This window comes from Sphaeramia orbicularis, chromosome 5 (assembly GCF_902148855.1).
Source record: "Sphaeramia orbicularis chromosome 5, fSphaOr1.1, whole genome shotgun sequence".
Lineage (NCBI taxonomy): Eukaryota > Metazoa > Chordata > Actinopteri > Kurtiformes > Apogonidae > Sphaeramia > Sphaeramia orbicularis.
The window spans coordinates 37,814,436-37,836,362 of NC_043961.1; the positions used below are offsets into that span (position 1 = coordinate 37,814,436).

The window sequence follows — 21,927 nt, forward strand, 5'->3', positions numbered from 1 at the left end:
ATAGTTTATTATGTAGTCCACAATGTTTCATGTCAAATGGAAAAACAAACAACTGTCTGAATCTGAGCCTGCTGATTACACATATCCTGCTTTTGGAACAGCAATAATTTACCATAGAGTCCACACAAGACTTTAAACATCTACTTCACAACACTGCAGAGGAATATATCTTCATCCCTCTCTGCTGCACCATTATACCTGTTTTTTACGCAGCGTCATTCAGACATGAACAGTCCAATCCAAGTTTCAAGGTGGGATGTGATGGACTAATGGAAAGTGAGACCACAAAGACACATGGTCTGTAGAGAAGGTAAAGGCTTTAATCTCTTTTCCCACAATGATCATTGATTAGTACATCCATGAACATCTCAAGAACAATTCAAATATTCCCTTTCAGTTGCGATGTAAGGTTACTAACACCAAAATGATGTCATACTGAAAATACTCAACTACAGATAAAGGTTCTGTATTTGAAACTTTACTTAAGTAAAAATACTGGACTGTTTGAAAACTCTCTTGGATTAAACTGAAAACCCATAGCTGAAAACACAAGATACTACAGATAGATAGATAGATAGATAGATAGATAGATAGATAGATAGATAGATAGATAGATAGATAGATAGATAGATAGATAGATAGATAGATAGATAGATAGATAGATAGATAGATAGATAGATAGATAGATAGATAGATAGATAGTCAATGCTTGCTCATTCTTAAACACGTACAGCAGCAAAATGTATCATACACATGAATGCAGCAGCAAAATGCATCCAGATCATCACATCTAATTGAAACAGGGACCTTTTTCCTGCACATTGAACACATTGATTATTCATACTTAAAGTGTGTTTTGTTGATAAAACTTATTTCTGTCAGGTTTTGAATGCATACATTTTACTTGTATTATTTTTTACAGTGTGCAGATGACCATTTTATTGAGGTAAAGGATCTGAAGACTTCTTTCACCACTTATTTATCTTTTCTAAAAATATGCAGAATCGACCTCCTGCTCTTCATTATCTTCTCTCGTTTAAGATGGAAAATCTGCCAGATGTGTTCTTCTCATGACGGTTACTGACCTGAACAGCCTTTACATATCATGGTCATGAATGTAATGGGTGTCATGGGTCCCAGCAGGGGGAAGCATTTCCCTGTTTCAGCAGAGACATTTTCAACACTGCCCAAATACATGGAGGGGAAAAAAAAATCTATTGTCAACATTATGTAGCCAGTTTTCTAATAATACTAATAGTTAACATGACATATCTGTGTAGCTGCAGGATTGACTTTCCATAAAGCTGATATGTAAGTCATATGACAGGAACATATTTAGGACAGAAGGATGAAACCTGCGGACTGTTCTCCAGCTGTTTGTCACAGCGGTGTGTATTGTAATCCTTTGGTGAGCCTGAATGGCACAGACTTGCTACTGCTTACATTAAAAATAAAACAAAAAAGTCAAAAGAAAGTAGCATTCATTTTACATTCCTTCAACTGAGAATGAAGGCATGTGAAAGTAACTCAGAGGACAAAGTAACCTGACACAGGTTGTATGACTCCAACACCTGCCTTTGATAAAAAACAAACCAGGAAAAATTGTGACCATATGGAAATGCAACAAGAACAGAAAGCAGTGACTTGGAAATGCACTTGGATTCATACTTGATTGTAGACAATATGAAGACCATATAGTAAGATTATATAATGTAATAGTTAATTTATAAATACACAACAAAAATATAAACACACCACTTTTGTTTTTGCTCCCATTTGTCATGAGCTGAACTCAAAGATCTAAAACTTTTTCTGTGTACACACAAGGTTTATTTCTCTCAAATATTGTTCACAAATCTGTCTAAATTTGTGTTAGTGAACACTTCTTCTTGGCTGAGATAATCCATCCACCTCACAGGTGTGGCATATCAAGATGCTGATTAGACAGCATGATTTTTGCACAGGTGTGCCTTAGGCTGGCCACAATAAAAGGCCACTCCAAAATGTGCAGTTTTATCACACAGCACAATACCACAGATGTCACAAGTTTTGAGGGAATATGCAATTGGCATGCTGACTTCAGGAATCTCCACCAGAGCTTTTGCCTGTGAATTGAATGTTCATTTCTCTACCATAAGCCATCTCCAAAGCTGTTTCACAGAATTCATGAAGAAGACTGTGCGAGGAAAATGGTGGTCACACCAAATACTGACTGGTTTTCTGACCCCCCTGGACCACCCAATACAGTAAAAGTGCACATTTTAGAGTGGCCTTTTATTGTGGCCAGCCTAAGTCACACCTGTGCAATAATCCTGCTGTCTAATCAGCATCTTGATATGCCACACCTGTGAGGTGGATGGATTATCTCAGCAAAGGACAAAGGAGAAGTGCTCACTAACACAGATTTAGACAAATTTATGAACAATATTTGAGAGGAATAGGCCTTTTGTGTACATAGAAAAAGTTTTAGATCTTTGAGTTCAGCTCATGAAAAATGGGAGCAAAAACAAAAGTGGTGCGTTTATATTTTTGTTGAGTGTATATAGCCATTAGTGGTAGTCAGGCTACAACCAGAATTGAGAAAAAAAATCACTAAATTTGACTTTAATAAACAATTTTTTTCTTTTGTTATTATTTCAGTTAATTAAGCGTAGAAGTTTTTTTTTGATAACTTTAATTTCTTCTAAGTTTTCCATGGTGTTATGAGGAAAGGCTTGAATTGTAGAAGCTGGAACAGGTCTAATAGTAGAAAGCACATCAAATGGTTACGAAAGGCATTTCGGGGTGCTTTCACATTGGCATCATTTTGTGTGTTTTGTACTTTATTAAGTAATACTTCAACTCAGAACCTTTCTGTGAAACCTGCCTTGACCACCACTTGGACCATCATCCAACAGCGTACTCCTTCATATGCGTCTGTCTTGCTTTTCCTAAAACATAGGCTATGTTCACACAGCAGGTCTAATGCTTAAGTCAGATTTTTGGGTGAAATCTGATTCTTTGTGTGTTCGTTCATATTATGCATTAAGTGCGACTTCTATCACTATTGAGTATGAACCGAATGCGACCCTGAAGCATGCGCAAAAGAGGTCCTGATGTAATATGTGACCAATGAGGCATGCACTGTGTTTACGGAAGTAAGGATGCTTTTCCCCAATGCTCCTCCTCCTGGGATGCAGAGTTGTGACGTTTGTCGCATTTCAATAACGTAAAGGTCAGATAAATGCGACCTGAAGTTGCATTGCAAAATATCAGATACGTATCAGATTTAGGACCACATATGAAAGTGGTCTGGGTCGGATTTTTAAAATCGGATTTGTGCTGTTCAAACTGTAACAGATCAGATACAGGTCACATATGGGCAAAAAATCGAATTTGGGCCACATTTACCTGCAGTGTGAACGTAGCCTAAGTCTGTGATCCAACTGCCACCAAGCACTGGGTTTTCATGAGCCGACTCCTGCACATTCATTTCTCCACTGGTGTGGCACATACGTATGTAAGCGATCACAGCAGCTGGAAGTCAGTCACAGTCAGAGGTGCTGAACTTTCTGGTCTAATCTGTATTTGTAATGTGGTAAAGCTGTACCTTTATGAGTTGTATTCTCACAGAGAAAATAGATATATAATCTATGCATGATTTGACTTGGATGAAAGTTTACAAAATTTGTGTTTATGTTAAAATATAGATTAACATGCACACATTTTAATGCGTGTGTGATTTTTTTTTGTGTACAGACACAAATCTGTTGAAAGTAACCTCATCTCACATGTACAGGTCTTTAATGCTGTCGTCTTGTCCATCTTCTTTACAACCTACAGAATGTAACACTCCCATGATTCCATTTCCAGTCATTTCAATGATTTCAATCATTTGTCACATTTTTGCTTTCAGATTAAACAGCACATATTTACACACAGACATCCAGATTCTTTGGCACTTCTCTTCATCCCTGAGCCTGTTTACATGCACAACAACACTGCGATCATTATCTGATTTCTTTAGTTGTCAGATTAGTCAGTGACCATGTATACAGGTTAATGTGATTTATTTAGATCTTTTATGTCTACAATTCAAATTGTAGAGAACAGAAGTTACGTAAGACAACAACAGGAAGTTTGAGTCTACCATCACTATGTGTGTACAAACTGAAAGAATTCCAAAAATAGACCGGAGCGTCCAAACCAGGGTTTCGGATTATCACATTTCTTAAGTGCATGTAAACACATTAGATCTGATTATTACAATTATGTAAACAGGCTCATTGAGGGTGAATACTTGTTATAACATTTCTTGTGTTGCCACCGTGTCTTCACTCTGTCTACAATGACATACAAGTTGATTCCCTTCTGTTCTCAGGTGCATTTTCCATACTGTCCCATTTCTTTCTGATTTTTGATAGTATAATGTCCTTCGGGGTTAATATATTCCTTAGCTTTTCACATGAAATTCTTTGAAATGGCACATTTGTCTTAAATATGCATAACTGACCTCCTTCTTGTATTTAGTTGCAGCACCGGGAATGCCAGACTTTAAAGCTTCAAAATTCCTCTCGATGACGCTGCATGGTGTAACAGCCTGTAGACAGACCGTACATATTTGCACTTTGTAAGTTCCCATTCGCTGAGTCAGTGCTCCATCCACAGAAAGCTTCACTCCTCCCTTTGGTCTCATTTGTTCAGGTTTCTTCATCTAAAAGTCCAAACTGAGCCATCTGATCATCAGACGGGTCCTCTTCAGTGCATGTTCAGGGTTATAAACTCACACACTTCCTCAGTTTAAATGGAGTCTCTCACCCGAAGGATCATTGAAACATGCTGTAAAGACCCCATCCCTGTCAAAAGTCCACATTTGATTCCTATAAAATGGTAATCTCAGTCTCTAGGTTCCGGTAGGCTTCCTCCTGCAACTCACTGTCTATTTGGTCCATCTTCTGGAAGGCCAGGTATCCTTTTTTACCTGTAAAGGGACAGAAGTGATGTGGAATAGGTTTGAGTGAATAAGTACTGTCCTGTAATTCTAAGTGAACAGATGTTTCTATAAACATATGTGATGCACATGTTGAAGTTCATGGAAATGGCAACGTTACAAAAACGTTTTGCAAGGTTCTTTACCTATATATAGAATTCTCACAAGATTGACCCCCAGAATACATTGATATACACTGATATAGATGTACACTGATATATACCGATACTGATATATATTGATATATACTGATATACACACATATACTGATATGCGCTGACATTGACATAAAATGCCAAAACATTGCAAACATGCAACAGGTAGCATGCACTGATGAAGAGACCAAATTATTCTTCTGTCTCACCCATATAATCTACATTTCATTTTCTTTGGAAAACAAAAACAGAATGCTCTGCTAATTACTTTGTTTATTGTGGGTATGTGTAATGTAGCCTACAGTGCCACCTTATGACAACTTTATTCATTTAATTGCAGAAACACATCCAATTTGCATTTTTTGTGACTTTTCAGAAGTTAGCTTCAAATTTGCTTGACATTTTATGGAGACCTGGCTAATGTGTCTGACTCCTGCCACCTCCTTTATTTAACCAATCAGCAGCCAGACTGACATATGAATGAGCTGTGGATGGACAGACTTATTAACCAATCACTGATGCCAGAGAGCTCATTCTTCTTTGCTTTTCTTCTAAATTATTTAAGATGTTTTAGTGAGACGGTGGCATTCTCGACATGGAAATGAGTGCATGATGTAATCTACCTACTTTTCGAGCAAATGCTTGTCATGCTCCACTGAAGAAAGTTAGTGATGCTGAGAGGAGACTGAGGAATCAATTCACTACAGTGATCCAGCTGCTTTCACCTGTGCACTTATCTTGGTCTAATCTGATATTGTGCATTTAAGAAAATGTGCAAATAGTGTTTACTTTTTCATACTGTGACACAGTGCGGGGTAGTATAGATGAACTGGTATACCAGTATTAACTTCCTGTAGCATATGAGTATTTCATATACCATCAACCTGTAGAAGACACAACTGAACTGTGTGTAGCCGCCTTACCACGTTCATTTAGCAGCACAACATTATTACATTTTACCGTCTAGTTTGGCCTCTAAAATCATTTCTGTTCATTCATTCATAGTGAGTACTTATACTGTTGGGGGGGCGTTTGGAAGGGGAAAGCTGAGAGGGGGGCGCTGAGATTGTAATATCAAGCAGCATCGTCACGGCACTTTTTAAGTCTTTGGTGATAACATCCGTCGTGTCCACAACTCCCCCCCCCCAGTTATGAAGGGGAACCTAGTGACAAGGAGGGTAATGATGAGGTAAGGGGGCCGTTACCTATGGAGCACTGTAACCCCTCTTGGAGGGGGGGGCTCATGATGACGTAAAGGAGTGTTCGTGCAAAAAAAGGTTGAGAGCCACTGTTACAGAGAGTCTCCGTAGATCTAAAATCCAAAATATACCACTTAATCCCTGCAGAAAACCAGAGCAAAACACTTGATAAAGTTTGTTAATTCTAAAAAGATCATCTTGTGAACTGGTGGAAAATGTTACCAAATGAGAGAACAGTTTCTCTGGCTGCGCTGCGAAGATCGTCATCTGCAGATCTCCACAAATCTGCGATGTGGTCCACGCTCTCTGTTGCCTGGCAAACACACAAACACTGCTGCGTCAAAACTCACTGAAAAGTGTTTGTTCTGCAGTTGTGTTCCGTACGATGCTCACCCTTAGGCATTTGAGAGCCAGACAGGAGCCCTGCTGGATGTGAACGTCAGTGCTTTTCAGACTCTCTGTGTAGTAAACTATCGCCTGAAGAAAAAGAAGAGAACACAAAGGCAGATATTACTCGTACTGCTGCAATGATTGCATCATTGTGAGGTAACACCTGATGGAAACATATTTTTTCTGAAAGTGTTTTGTTTTTAAACAACAATGACAAAAATATAGAAAAAAAATGCTGTTTCACTAGTGATATTTAATAGGTGGACAAATGACAAATGACATGTACAGCTTTGGAAAAAATAGAAGACAAACAGATCCAAAGTCTCTGACAGGGCCATATTTACCACTAACATCCCCTCACAAAAACGCAAGAGCAAGATCATATAAATTGGGGTACAGTAATTTTTGTCCCTCCCAGTACCCCAGATAAGCAAACCTTATGCGTCTTAAGTAATGTTAGATTTAGCTGACCTTATTAGGAGTTATCAAATCCAAATGTTCTCACACAAGGCAAATCCTCCTCTTCCTAGCTGGCTCCATCCTCTTACCTATCCTTCCCTCCTCACTCTCATAAATCTTCAAATGATGTCTCTCTCTCTCTCTTTCTAAACTCTCTAAACTATATAAAAGCTATCCAAACTCTAGTATCCAAACTATCAAAGCTATCTGAACTCTGCACTGACCACAACTCTCCATCAAAAACCCACATTTCGAATGGAACCTGAGGAGTTTATATTGCTGTTAAACCTCGCGGCAAAATCTGAACCACTTCCCGAAGCAGTCACATGGTACAGTAGGGCAGCGAGGCTTCGGACGTCATCATTTTTCGGCTCCTCCCTTAAATGAAGCAAGCCTTGATACGCGCTTCGTGGCAACACCCCCCTCCATTACTTGACACACGCTACGTACCCTCGGCACATCTCATAACACCACCAATAAAAAGTATTTAAATGTCCTGTTCCCTTTACTTCCTTTTCTACCTCTGTTCTTGACTAACTGCATAAAATTACCCATGTACTGCTTACATGTATGTGTTGCTGTTATAAAATTCTGTTTGAATAAAAAATAACCAAGCTAACTAATCATTCTTCGTTGTGCTTTCTTCAGTTGTTTAAGTTGCTTACACTTAGAAAGATCAATTTCATTATACTTGATATTTTTAAGTAAATTAAATAAACTTAACTCGCAGATATAAAGTAAAGTAAACTTAGGACTAATGATCATGTTTACTTGCATTTTTTGAGTGCAACTGGTTTTCTAGATTTGATTAAGATCAACTTGTCATATTTTTCAGTGTAGTTTGATGTTTTCTTTGTCCTTGTATCTTAATTTATTTTTTTAATATATTTTTATCTGAGTCCAGATCAGTGCACCTCTATGAGTACTTGCCCATGCTTATTTGTATTGTCCTCTGTGTCTGTGTTTTGCTCTGTTTTAACACTGTATAATGCAGATGCCCTCTCCTGTTACTGCAGACCAATCTACCCATGGGTGTAAATAAAGTTACCTTGACCTTATTTAAAAGCCTTTGGCATACACGTCTCCTGCTCTTGCTTTACTTGGACATACAGTACCTTGCTCCTGAAGGTCTTGCAGCCTGCAGCTCTGCACAGGCAGTTGGTGGCAGCTTTGCAGACTTTGTGGTGGGAGTCGATCTGCAGAGCGGCCAGAGTCTGCAGCGTGCAGCCCAGTGGGAGGAGCTCTGTGATGTGCCGCGGCCTCAGCTTATTCAAAGCCCTCCTGCGTTTGGGGGTTTTTAGAGATGATAGGATGTACTCTGAAACACAGCAAGACAGCAGGCTTCCATTTAGCTTTCACTCTAATCACAAGATTGTGACAGGACTGTACTATACTGAAGATAACGTTTTAATCAGACATTTAGACTTTTCATACATATGTAGTTGAAGGTGAAACACAATTTTTTTGCTCCACAATATTAGCAAGAAAGTGAAATTCAATGAATGGTACAAATTGATTTCAGGCTGTCGGGGGTACAATGTACATTTTAACTCAAAAAACATAAGGTCAAGATGACTAGAGTCAACATTACAGACCCTTATAATGTCCCTGAGGAGCTTTTAACTACTACTGGAACCTGCAGTGTAATTGTTGTAAATCTTATTTACTCTGGAGAAATTTAAAACAAGTTTTGAGATGAATATTCAGTTTTGGAGTCTGGACATCTGAATTTCTTTCAACATTCACCTGGATCAAATCCTTCCTCTCCAACTGACAACAATTCATCCACATAAATAACCACTCCTCCTCCATTGCTCCCCTGTCACAAGGTGTCCCCCAAGGTTCGGTGCTTGGCCCCCTGCTTTTCATCCTCTACATCCTCACCCTTGGCATTATCATCCATCGTCAAAGTCTCCAATTTCATTGTTATACCAATGACGTTCAGCTTTACATATCGTCAGCTTCCTGATAAAACCTGCTATGTGACTTTTGGCAAATTTTACAGGAGAAACAAAAAACTGTTTATATAACAGGAAACTGTAAAATATGACGAAAAAATATCTGCTCCTTTAATGTTTGCACTTATGATGAAATGTAAACAACTTTCACAGGAGACTGAAATTTGAAGCTATAGTAAGGGAGATAGCAGGTTTTTATTCCCAACCAAAAATGTCACTTAGCAGATTTTATCAGGAAGTCGACAGTATCCTCTGAATCCATCACCTCCTTCACCCTCTCAAACTGCCTCTCTGAAATAAAAACCTGGATGCAAACCAACAACCTTAAACTCAACTGTGATAAATCTGACCTCCTAATCATCAGCCCCAGATCCATTACCCAATCCGTCCCCCACTTATGTCTCACTGTTGACAGTTCATCCCTGACTCCCTCTTCCCACACCCACAACCTCGGAATCATCTTCGACACCAGCCTCACTTTTGAACAGCACATCAAACAGGTCACAAAAACGTCCTTCTTTCACCTTAAAAGCACAGCCCGTCTCTGTGCATCTCTCTCCCTCCCTGCAGCTGAAACACTTATTCACGCTTTTATCACCTCCAGACTCGACTATTGCAACAGCCTCCTCTATGGTCTACCCTCTAAACTCCTCAATAAATTCCAGCTCATTCAGAACTCTGCCGCTCGTCTCCTCACCCACACCCGATCACGTGATCACATCACCCCCATCCTCCAACACCTCCACTGGCACCCCGTCAAACACCGAATAACATTCAAGATCCTCCTCCTCACCTGCTTCAGCCCTCCATCACCAGGCCCCCCCCTACCTCATTGACCTACTTCAGCCCCATTCCCCCTCCCACACCCTCCAATCCTCCTCTGCTCACCTCCTCACCCCACCATTAAAAACCAAGTACCGAACCTGGGGGGGACAGAGCTTTTTCTATTGCTGCTCCAACCCTGTGGAACTCCCTTCCAGTTACCATCTGACACTGCTCCAACCTCAACACCTTCAAATCCCTTTTAAAAACTCACTTATTTAAGATTGCTTTCAATGTTTAATTGTTTTATATTCACATACCTCAGTCAATCTAAATTGCTCATAGGTGTGAATGTGAGAGTGAATATCTCTGTTTTTAATGTGTTTGGTTTCTATCTGCTTTATGTAAAGTGTCTTTGAGTTTCATGGAAAGCGCTATACAAATAAAATGTATTATTATTATTATTATTATTATTATTATTATTATTATTATTATTATTATTATTATTATTATATTATTATTATTATTATTATTATTTTGTCATCACAAATGTCATGTTTAGCCTCTTAAATTCCACTCCTTCATGGCGTTACCTACCTAACCCTTACCCTACAAGGGGTTCCCAGCGACCCAGAGGATGTTAAGAGGTTTGAACACTCAAAGCTTGTCTCATTTTCCAAGTAGGTGTTTTATAGGAATATAATATCCATCTTCACAATGAAAAGAGACCATAAAGGCTTAAATGTGAGTGTGAATTGATCATGTAGACATATCTTACTGTAGAGCTAAAAGTTTTGTATCCCATAAAGTGCAAGCATATGCATTTGGAATCACTGATAACAAAGTCTTAGCCAAGATTCAGTCAGAAAATCTGAACAAAAATTGAATGTTGGACGACATGGAGAAGCATTTGGACTATATTTGATAGCACTGACATGTCACTGATGAAAGTATTACTATATACTAAGGATGAGTAGGATACAGTGTTTTGTAGGAAAATTGTGTTGTTGGGTGTGCATGAGTTATGCTGAGAAATCTGCAAATGTTGAGGATAAACAAAAACAGTTACTGTGGAAGAATACTGAGTTAGAGTTCAGTTAACTATCACCATACCCTCTTTGGAGAGCTGTGAGATGTGTTCACCCACATCCTGGATGCCCCACCGTTTCAGATACACCGACAGCTGGAACAGAGTGACCCTCTCTGGACTGCACAGTAGCCGAGGGCTGGGCACCATCCGACAGGACGCCTGGACCTGCTGCAGGAGCTGTGAAAACACTGTAGAGCACAGGAAGAGCAGTCTGAGCTGTCAGCCAGTCAGGAGGGATTTACATACACAGACTGGGTTTGTGTGGAAGAGTCACAGCTATCAGCCAAAACAACTCAGATCAAATTAATGAACTCATTCATTCATTCATTCATTCATTCATTTATTCATAATCTGAACCTGCTTTACCCTCACTAGGGTTGCTGGAGCCTATCCCAGCTACTTATGGGCGAAAGTGGGGTACACTCTGGACATATCGCCAAGTCATCACAGCTGAAGGATCAAATTCAATCTAGGTTTATTCATTTCCTCTTAGTGGTTCTCAGTTCAACTGGACTTGTTTAGCTCTTTTGAAAATGTTTCATTTCTCATCCAAGAGACTTCTTCACTTCCAATAGCAGGTGGGAGTGGTCTGTGTACATTTCAAAAAAGGGAAATTGACTTATTTTGGGGATATTAATCTGTTTGTTTTGTTTTTTTGGTTTTAAGTGCCGATAGAAAAAATATCTTGGCAATGCAGAATGTCAACCTTGTTTTTTTTTTTTGTTTATTTAAGCATTTTTAGTATTTTAGTATTTTATTTATTTAGTATTTTTTAGTATTAAAGTCTTGTTAAATCCCCAAATAACACACTAAGGTTGAAATTTGGAATTTCAGAGTATTTCTATGAGTGCCCTATAAAGGGTTAAACCAAAAAATACATTTCTCGACATGACTCTTCCATCCATAATATCTGTGATAAATAGATATGCTGCTGTACCTTTTTCTGATTGGCCGGGCTCCTTGGCTTTCACTTTATGTGTATAGCGCTTCTTTAGCGTCCTGGAAAAGCTGTCGGCATGGCAACAGAAAGGAGCGCCACTGTCATTCACGCATTCCTGCCAGAACAGCAGCAGGTCCCTTGTTCTCTGTGTCTTAGGGAGGACTGAGGAGAAGAAGAGGAGGAGCGTACAGCCCTTAGCTTCACCTTTTCTCAAACCGCCAGTGCATGACTAACTTACTTGTAATGTGTTTTCATTTGCAGAGGACATGGTCGCCCTTCTACTCACTGTCATTAACAGAGATGTTGTCGTTCTTCTCCAGCAGCAGACAGCTGACTCTTTCCAGGACTTCAGATTGTAGAATAATTTCCTCCAGAAGATCACGCCGAGATGGACTAAAGTCTGTCGTTCCCAGCACCTAATCAAACACAAAATTCAGCTTCCTTTTTCTTCTGATCACCAACAGCTCTGTCACATTGACTGCGAGATTTGGATATTATTATTTTTAAAGACATTGCTGATCCTGGAGCAGTTACTATAATTTGAAGTCTTTTAATCACTGCATCCACCTTCTGCTGTGCACATGAGTCTGATGGATGCCGAGGTGTTCCCCAACCCAGCTGAGGATTATAGACATTGTTTTTAATTCTGTTGCTTTGGTTTTTTTATCCCAGTATATTTCGAGTTAGTTTTACATGAGTACTTTCATGGGGAATTGACTAGTTTTAGTCAAGTTTTTCTTTAGTTAGTTATGATTACCTAGCGTGTTGACCTGTGGGGATCAAGGGTTCTAAATGTGGTAGTTTTTATGCTGGGGAGAACTGACTTCTGGGAAAAGATGTTAGTCTATATTTTACAAGTACAGACATAAAAATTGTTTGGTAAATCATTCTTTAAAATTTGAATGACAATTAATATATTAATATCAATATCTATGGACTGAAGTTAGTGAACATGTTCCTGTTTTTAACTTCATTTCCCATCATGCAGTGTGGTATTGCGCTTCCCATCAACCATCATGGACATAGCAATGTGACTGTAAGGCTATTGTATTCCAAAATTACCAATATTTCCCAATATATTGGTCCTATCAATTTGTTGTTTCGACTAGCCTCTTCCTTGACCAAAAATACATAAGTATGCCAAACTGCAGCAGTCAGCTCTTTTCAGAGTTTGTGTGATGAAGTCTGGACTTCATCATTGTCAATACCAAGGGTGGGATGTGAAAAGGGGGAGTGTTTTTAAAATCCACATCCCGACTCTGAGGGGCAACATCCTGGTCCCCCAGTGCAGATATGTGTTGTGTATTTGTGCATGCTGCACCACATTTGTCCATACCACATACCTATAATGTGTCTGTATAATGCATCTACAGTGCTGGCTCATCGTAGTTATGAGCACTAAAGACCCTTAAGAGTTGTGCGTATGAATATTTACCAATTCTATAAACAACTTTATGCACACCATAAGTATGATCATAATGTGTTAAGATATTTCTATTCTAGGAAACAGGCTTAAATGTCAGGAAAACTTCCGGCCCGCTGCAGTAACACACTATACCTGTAGCAGGATACAACAGATGTCCAGGTGAGTCTCCAGAGCCTGGTCAAGACCCCAGTTCCCAGAAGTCAGAGGGGAAATTGTCAGCTCTTCCTCAGAAGCTGATTGGCTCTCCTGGGAGACCAGACCGAGACTCCTCAGTGTACTCTGCTGAAATGAACTGATGCTGAAGGATGAAAATGAAGAAGTGGTGAGTCATTTTACATTTGACCATAGATGAAATGTTAAAGGAGAATTTATTCTAGTTTATTTGTGAACTCGCCCGCTGTCTTTAAGTCTCAGGCTACCCAAACAGGAGGCGTCATCATCCACATTGAGGTCATGTGATAAAAAGTCGAAGCTTCCCAGGACTTCCTCGACAGCCAGAGTCTCCTCTGATGGCGAACTTCTCATAAGGGAGAGGTCATTCTGAGAAACAAGTGAGACAGGTCAGACACACAAGAACACACACATGCAAGATCTTAACCTATGTAAGGTACTGTATATGTTACACCAATAGATGGCGCTATTACACCACGGTTTCATGTTGAACTCCCGTTTCGGTAGTGCTTTTTTGGTCTTTCTGTTGCCCCGTAGAGTTGGTACCAGTAGTTTAGGGCGCCATGTTGTCTTTAGTGCACTGTATCACCTGCAGGTAAGCCATGTTATTTTTGCACTGACTGTTTCGAACATAACATTGTCAAAGGTTTAGCTTTTACTTGTACCTGTGTTTTTTATGTAAAAACACTGAAGTAGTGCACTGTATCACCCTGCAGATGACTATTGGGCAAAATAAACGGTCCCGCCACAATTCTGAACTCCTCTCAGTCTCGTTTCCTACAGACTACCCCCGCTAGCATCCCTGAAACACACACAACGCAGAGCCACGAAGCTGCAGAGGTGTTTGAAACCCAGGCCGTGGGACAGGGAGAGAGATAGGGCTACACCTACACTATAAAAAGTGTTTCAGAAGCATTGTCCATACAACTTAAAATTTTACAGAAATTTAAAGAAAAATTTCCCAATAACTTAAATTTGATTTTATTACTTATTTGAATTTTAAGTAATTAAAAATTGCAATTGTTTACGTAACTTAATATTTTTCCCCAAGAAACTAAGTTGATAAAACTTCACAATAAAATAGATTTCATAGTTGGCCTGTTAATTACTTTTATGGAAAGTAAAAGGTCATAACTAGCCCACAGAGGTCAGCCATCTTGTTTATTCTCCTGCAGCCGCATGTAAGATACACATGGAGGAAAAACTGGATCATCATTGAGCAGACTTGCACACGACACAGTAACACAAGTAATGATTTTCATTTGTTAAAGTTTGTTTTTACCTAAATTACCATGATTTTGCTGTAATACCCAAGGCACAAGTTGTTTGTTTTCTACCACTCCTATCCAGAAGCAGGCAGAATGAGCAAGGTCACATGGACTGTTTCTCAATACCAAGAACTCAGAGTAGAGTCGTGCGAACTCGGTGAGTACGGTCTTGGAAAGAACGGTCCCAGAGAACGTACTCCCCAAGAACCCAAGTCTATCTGGAACTGGAACGGCTGTGTAATTGTGAACTTTCCTCCCTGTCTCTGCTGTGTTTACACCATCTGCTCCATAATGTATTTCCCTCAAATCACCACAATGTCACTCAATTTGATTTCAATACATTTGTACTAGTATTTACATGTCATTTACACATTTTGTTTATTTTCAAAACTGTAACATATGTCATTGGTTTAGCCGGGCACAGCCACCTGGGTCCCACTCAAGCCGGCACGAACTGCATCTTGGGAATTATTTTCCAGCCAAGTCTACATAAGTCACCAACCAGTGCATTCTTGGTTTAAGCTAGCTGACAAGAACAACATCCAGGTATTCCATGCGTTCTTGGTTTATGCGAACTTGCAATTGGAACAGTACTTGGGGCGCAACTGATGACGTTTCACGAGAAAGTGAGAACGGAACAGACAAGAACACATGTTGACAAACAGCATTGAGTCATGATGTTTCAAAATGGCTGCTTGAAGGACAGGTGTTCTGACTGATTACACTTCAGCACACCTGTGGAGCCTGAGTGCTCTGGGAAACTTAAAGTAAGGAATCATGACAGAACGGAAGGGTTGAGATTCTGTAAGGATCTAAGAACAGAGTTTTAGATTATCATTAAATACTTTCTGGTATGGTGCGGGTGTATGTACACAGGAAGAGTAAGCAGGCATAACTATGATAATGTGAAACATGTTAAAAAAAAACAAAAAAAATCATTAAATCAATGATCCATTTTTTTGAGTGTTTATAAAAATGTATTAAATTTATTTAAGTTTAATTAACGTTAAATTTGCCGGAACACAATTTTTAAAGTAATGTATTGTAGGTGCTGCATATTTTTTACTTACAATTGAAATTAAATTAAATTGTCTCAGCTTGAAATTTCAAGAAACTGGTTGAACTTCAAAAAAGTAGTTGGCAAATGTTGGCAAAAGCAAAAACAATGCGTCAGTTTTTACGGTGTACACAGTATCATTTACCTTGGAAACTAATGGTTGATTGTACATCTACATGTACACTGAACAAAAATATAAACACACCACTTTTGTTTTTGCTCCCATTTTTCATGAGCTGAAATCAAAGATCTAAAACTTTTTCTATGTACACAAAAGGCCTATTTCTCTCAAATATTGTTCATAAATTTGTCTAAATCTGTGTTAGTGAGCACTTCTCCTTTGTCCTTTGCTGAGATAATCCATCCACCTCACAGGTGTGGCTTATCAAGATGCTGATTAGACAGCAGGATTCTTGCACAGGTGTGACTTAGGCTGGCCACAATAAAAGGCCACTCTAAAATGTGCACTTTTACTGTATTGGGTGGTCCAGGGGGGTCAGAAAACCAGTCAGTATTTGGTGTGACCACCATTTTCCTCGCACAGTCTTCTTCATGAATTCTGTGAAACAGCTTTGGAGATGGCTTATGGTAGAGAAATGAACATTCAATTCACAGGCAAAAGCTCTGGTGGAGATTCCTGAAGTCAGCATGCCAATTGCATATTCCCTCAAAACTTGTGACATCTGTGGTATTGTGCTGTGTGATAAAACTGCACATTTTGGAGTGGCCTTTTATTGTGGCCAGCCTAAGGCACACTTGTGCAAAAATCCTGCTGTCTAATCAGCATCTTGATATGCCACACCTGTGAGGTGGATGGATTATCTCAGCAAAGAAGAAGTGTTCACTAACACAAATTTAGACAGATTTGTGAACAATATTTGAGAGAAATAAACCTTGTGTGTACACAGAAAAAGTTTTAGATCTTTAAGTTCAGCTCATGACAAATGGGAGCAAAAACAAAAGTGGTACGTTTATATTTTTGTTCAGTGTATACATTTGGCAGACGCTATTTTCCAAAGTGACTTACAGAGGAAGATTAACAATTAAGCTCTCTCTCTCTACTTCTTTTGTAAAGCACCTTAAAACAACCACAGTGGACCAAAGTGCTGTACAGAAGAACAAATAGAAACCAAAATAAAAAGTATAAAATACAAGAATAGATTGAAGACATAAAGACATATTTGATATGATATAATATTTGATAAATTTTGTCCCCTGCACTTTTTAGAAGAGACTAGGTTTTATTTATTTGGTGTGTCCCCTTTTCTACACAAAGGGACCACCTTATGTGTGTGTTCAGATCACAGGTACCTTCAGGATGGTGGACAGGTGGTGGACCTGGTGCTCCAGGCCTCTCAGCTCCTTCTCAGAGTAGCTCTGGCTCTGTAATGTTTTCTCCAGCTCTGCTACCAGAGCTCCCAGTCTGAGGGCCAGAGCCCTGCGTTGGGCTCCACTCACTGCGAGTGTCCCCAGGGGTGGAGCAGTGGGGACGGACAAGGACGGAGCTATCGGTGGAGACGGAGAAGGAGGCAGGGCAGTGGGGGAATCTGACTGACAGGCTGAGGTGTCCTGGAAGAAATGGGACAATGGCAGAGGTAATAAAGACAGAGTAGATCAACATTTGCATATTGTTAGCCTCGTAGCATAATTGCCTAAGTTATACACTATATGGACAAAAGTATTGGGACACGTTAAATTCCGTTTTTTCTTTTCTAACAGGGGTCTGGGATACAAAACAATAACAAATTTCATAATATAGTTTTATATTGGGATAAATATCATATTGATTATTAATAGCCATGATGTGTTTCAATATTTTTGTCTATATAGTTTATAAACATCAATATTTATAAAATCTTAATGGGAGATTTTTCTTGAGTGAGATGCAAAGAAAGTAGTGAGTTGTGATAGAAAATTATTAGTTACATTCAGAACACTAAAAATATTTTACAAACTTAGAGGGAGAACATTTAAAATCATAGTCATGGATAAAAAAATAATAAAATAATAATAAAAAAAATATATAAAGAAAACAATGAAATCAGTGTTGAGAGAAATTAAATCAAAACCATCTCTGTGGCATTTTGGAAGCAAAGATAACAATTAAACCCAAACTCACCAACACAATGATATTTATCCCAATATAACACTATATTATGATATTTGTCATCATTGTCAGAAAAGAAACACCTGAACACCTAAACGAAAAGGCTCCGAAGAGACTCGGGATGGGTAACGAGTGGATCAGGGAACAATGAGAATTTGGTCAGAAGTACGAAAGAAGCTGAAACTGTCAAATCATGTAGGCAGGGCTGCTACAATAGCAAAGAACCCAGACTTTCTACCATCTATCATGGATTCAGGATTTAAGAAATGAGCTAAAGGGTGGTAATATATATATATTGATCAAATGTTTAAGGGACAAACCATGGCGTCATTCACACAACTTCAAAAAGAATTTAACTTACCAGCTCATGACTTGACAGCTAAGAGATTGTCGACAGAAACACCAACGGAATGGGACAATATTTGTAAGACACCATCTAAACTAGAGGGAGTGTTATTGTTACTCTCAGAGGACGAGTCAAAAAAGGGGTTATATCATAAATCTACAGTATAAAGAACTACAACATGAATCCAATGATAACAGTATGGATATTAAAAAAATGGGAGTGGGACATAAACTAATAGTCCAGTGTGGAGGGAATTTGTTGGAAGGTGAAAATGTGTTATTTCAACACTCCATTTATTACGGTGAAGCACAGTACTACATCTGAACTATGCTGGAGGGACTGTGGAACGGTGGGTGACTTCACTCATATATTCTGGGACTGCCCAAAAATACAGGATTTCTGGAAGAACGTGCAAAGGGAGATTAAACAGATTTTGGGTATTATTTTCCTTTGGAACCAGCATGTTACATTCTGGGTATAATTGCAGATAATACAACAGATAAATATTCAAAATCTTTACTGAGAATCCTGCTTCTGATAGCGAAAAAGATAACAGCTTCCTGGTTAAAACCACAGCCTCCCAACATAAAACCATGGAGAGACCAAGGTTATTATCGTTAACGAGAACTAACGAAATGACGAAAACTAGAATTGGAAAAACATTTTCGTTAACTGAAATAAATAAAAACTATCATTAAAAGAAAAAAATGATAACTAACTGAAACTGTACTGTGCGCTTACAAAACTAACTAAAACGGATAAAATTACAGATAAAATTCCCTTCGTTTTAATCTTTGTCAATGTCGGATTGATACGAAATCGATTTATTTCGCTCTAGCAATTTTAGCTAACAGCACCATATGGTCTGTCACTTCTCGTCACTTGTCATTTAGAGTCATCTTCTTGTCCCCATTTTACCTGGAAACATGGAGACTAAAGTTGGGAGAAAGCAGAGTCCTGTCTGGGATTTATATGACTATGACGGCAAAGAAGATAAAAGATACGACAAAACTAAAATTAATACTAGAACTAAACAAAAACTAAGCATTTACAAAAAAAATTAAAACTAATAAAAACTAGCAAACCTGCTCTAAAAATGAATTAAAACTAACTGAATTAGAGAGAAAAAAAGTCAAAACTAAATAAAACTAAACTATAATGAAAAATCCAAAACTATTATAACCTTGGGAGAGACAGGGTAAAAAATGTGTTTATCATGGAGAAAATCACAGTAAGGCTAAAGCTGAAAACAGACTGGTTTGTTAAAAGACAGTCATTATTAATACAGGTAATGCCAAAGCTCTAGTCACTCCCCCTCTTTTTTTTTTTTGTTTTTCACTTGTAAAGTACTTTTGCTAATGTTGAATGCAGGTTGAAGTTTAACTCTATAAAACCTGACGTGTCATTGCTGACACAGCCTGCGCATATGCAGTTGGATGGCTGTAACTCTTTCACTGTTTGTGCAATTGGGAAAAATTCCAACAGTTTCTGAAACCTGAGATGCTGTGCTTTATAGGCCTTTTTGGGTCATTACGGTAATTTCAATGTACGCCTGTACTAGATGGTAGAGAAGAAGGTGTTTTAGCAGAATTATAACATGCAGTAAATTGTGAATGACTGTTAGATTTTGAAAGTTGTAAGTGCTTTGGAAAAATGGGCAAAAGGACTCACTCACAGCATATTTTCAAAAGATTTTACTTTAATGAAGAAAAGGTGATTAATGAAGAAAAGGTGAGGAATGGACTATGAGAAATATGTTGTACAAATATAAGACACTGACTGATATTTACAAAGAAAAGAAAAGACTTTAAAATAACATGAAACAAATGTAACTGTATATATTATAAATCTCCTTGGTGTTTCTTGGGTTTGTGTTTATGTCAAATAACAAGGTACTGGACAATAGAAAGACAGACATGCTGTGTAGCCAATCAGAGAGCAGGAATCAAAAAGGACCTGGAAAAAGGTTGTATGACTGTACACTGTAAACAAGACTGTTCACCTGCAAGTTCATAAAAAGTGTTGGTACAAATAAGCTGAATTGGCCACAGTTTATTTCACATCACATAAAAAATCAGTTCCAAAAAAGAAAGAAACACCTGAATTCAACAGGTCCCACTACTTTTGTCCATACAGTGTATGACTTACTCAATTATGCTATGAGGCTAACAGTATACAACTATACAGCCTGTTGAATTTGCTGGAAAAGCCTCTGTTCCAAAGCTGAAAACAGGCTTGTTTTCCTGAACTCATGATAAGTGAACTTTTGACAGATTCATGGTTCTCACAGGACAATGATGCGACAAACAAATGACAATTATTGTATCAGTACTTTCACTTTAGTAAAGAATTTGAATCTTCAAACAATGAGAAAATATTGTATATTTAGCATCAGATACAAAAGTTTGATGAAATCTCACGTTGTTCAACCACAAAACAGAGACAGCTCATAGTTATCACTGCGAATGGGTTGTTCCGAATGCTAAGCTCTGAAGGGCACTAAGGGGGTGCGGTCCCTCCTACCTGTACAGTGACAGAGTTGTCCTCTTCCAGGACCAGACTGTGCATCTCTGGATCTGAATCTCCAGTTGTGTTCTTCCTCAGGATGTCTGGGGTACTGGATCTGATGCAGGAGCAAATATTTGATCTTTTTTAATACAAAATAAAAAAAAAAATCTCAATGCAAACAAAATAAATTATGTAAATATATTTCAAGCTCTACTACAAATGTGATTTTTCTAAACCTGCATTCAGGAGCAGGTTTGGTATTTTATATCTGTCATTAACTGAGGGTCTGTTTCTGAATTCTGTATTTAACACATGCTTTTAGTAACTCTGTATGAATACTGAAACCAGAGAAATGACATCAAAGGGCTCACCTCTCTAACAGCAACAAGGAGCCTGTCTTACTCCCTGCCGGTGTCACCAACATCCCTCCCCACTCCTCCTCTTCTTCATCCTTCTCATCCATCATCTTCTTCCTCTCTGTCTCAGAGCTGACCTTCAATGACTCGTCCTCCTCCTCCAAGGACAGCTGAGTTTGGCTTCCTCCCACACTGGTGCCTGGACTGGGACTGGAGGGATAGCTATGCATCCGTGTGAGGCTGAAAAAAAAAAAAGATAATCGCTACTTTTATATGGGATTGATGGGAAATTCAGTTCTTTTAAGTGTTAATTATTTACTTGCTCAAATCTGTTTGCTCGCAGTTTCAGCTGTTCAAACTTTAAACTGAGTGCTTGGCCGAAATTATCTTTTATAGTTTTTAAGATACTAGGCATATTATAACTGTAAAATTCAGTAGAAAAGCCTAATCCAGGGGTGTCGAACTCATTTTCTTTCAGGGGCCATATTCAGCCCAGTTTGATCTCCAGTGGGCTGGACCCGTCAAATAATAGCATAACAGCCTATAAATAATGACAACTCCAAATTTTTTAGTGCAAAAAATAACATTAAATGATGAAACTATTTCTATCCAAAAAAAAAAAAAAAAGATGTGAATAACTGGAAAAAACTGACATTTCTGAAGAAAAAGAAGTACAATTTGATCAATATTCTGCCTCAATTTATCATTTCTACATGTGCATTACAGATCAGACCTACAAAGACACAAAACAGGCAGAATATTGTTA

At 38.5% G+C, this 21,927-nt stretch overlaps 1 protein-coding gene across 2 annotated transcripts in view; it reads right to left on the reverse strand.

Moving 5' to 3' along the window:
- Positions 1-298: 298 nt before the first annotated feature.
- Positions 299-21,927, reverse strand: part of ripor3 (RIPOR family member 3) — an 88,387-nt gene continuing 66,758 nt past the window's right edge. Inside the window, exons 14-26 of one of the 2 annotated variants that reach the window (XR_003935498.1) lie at positions 21,177-21,401; positions 20,821-20,920; positions 17,156-17,413; positions 13,743-13,888; positions 13,481-13,646; positions 12,209-12,338; positions 11,920-12,084; positions 11,006-11,170; positions 8,288-8,490; positions 6,717-6,800; positions 6,546-6,636; positions 4,493-4,960; positions 299-1,183 (exon numbers count right to left, since the gene is read on the reverse strand). Coding sequence is in view for 1 of the 2 variants with exons in the window: in XM_030135314.1 (XP_029991174.1) it covers positions 4,860-4,960; positions 6,546-6,636; positions 6,717-6,800; positions 8,288-8,490; positions 11,006-11,170; positions 11,920-12,084; positions 12,209-12,338; positions 13,481-13,646; positions 13,743-13,888; positions 17,156-17,413; positions 20,821-20,920; positions 21,177-21,401 (1,834 nt within the window). In the remaining variant the exon portion in view is untranslated. Of the gene's footprint in view, positions 1,184-3,301; positions 4,961-6,545; positions 6,637-6,716; positions 6,801-8,287; positions 8,491-11,005; positions 11,171-11,919; positions 12,085-12,208; positions 12,339-13,480; positions 13,647-13,742; positions 13,889-17,155; positions 17,414-20,820; positions 20,921-21,176; positions 21,402-21,927 lie in introns of those variants that run through there. The other variant, XM_030135314.1, reaches the window with a different exon arrangement.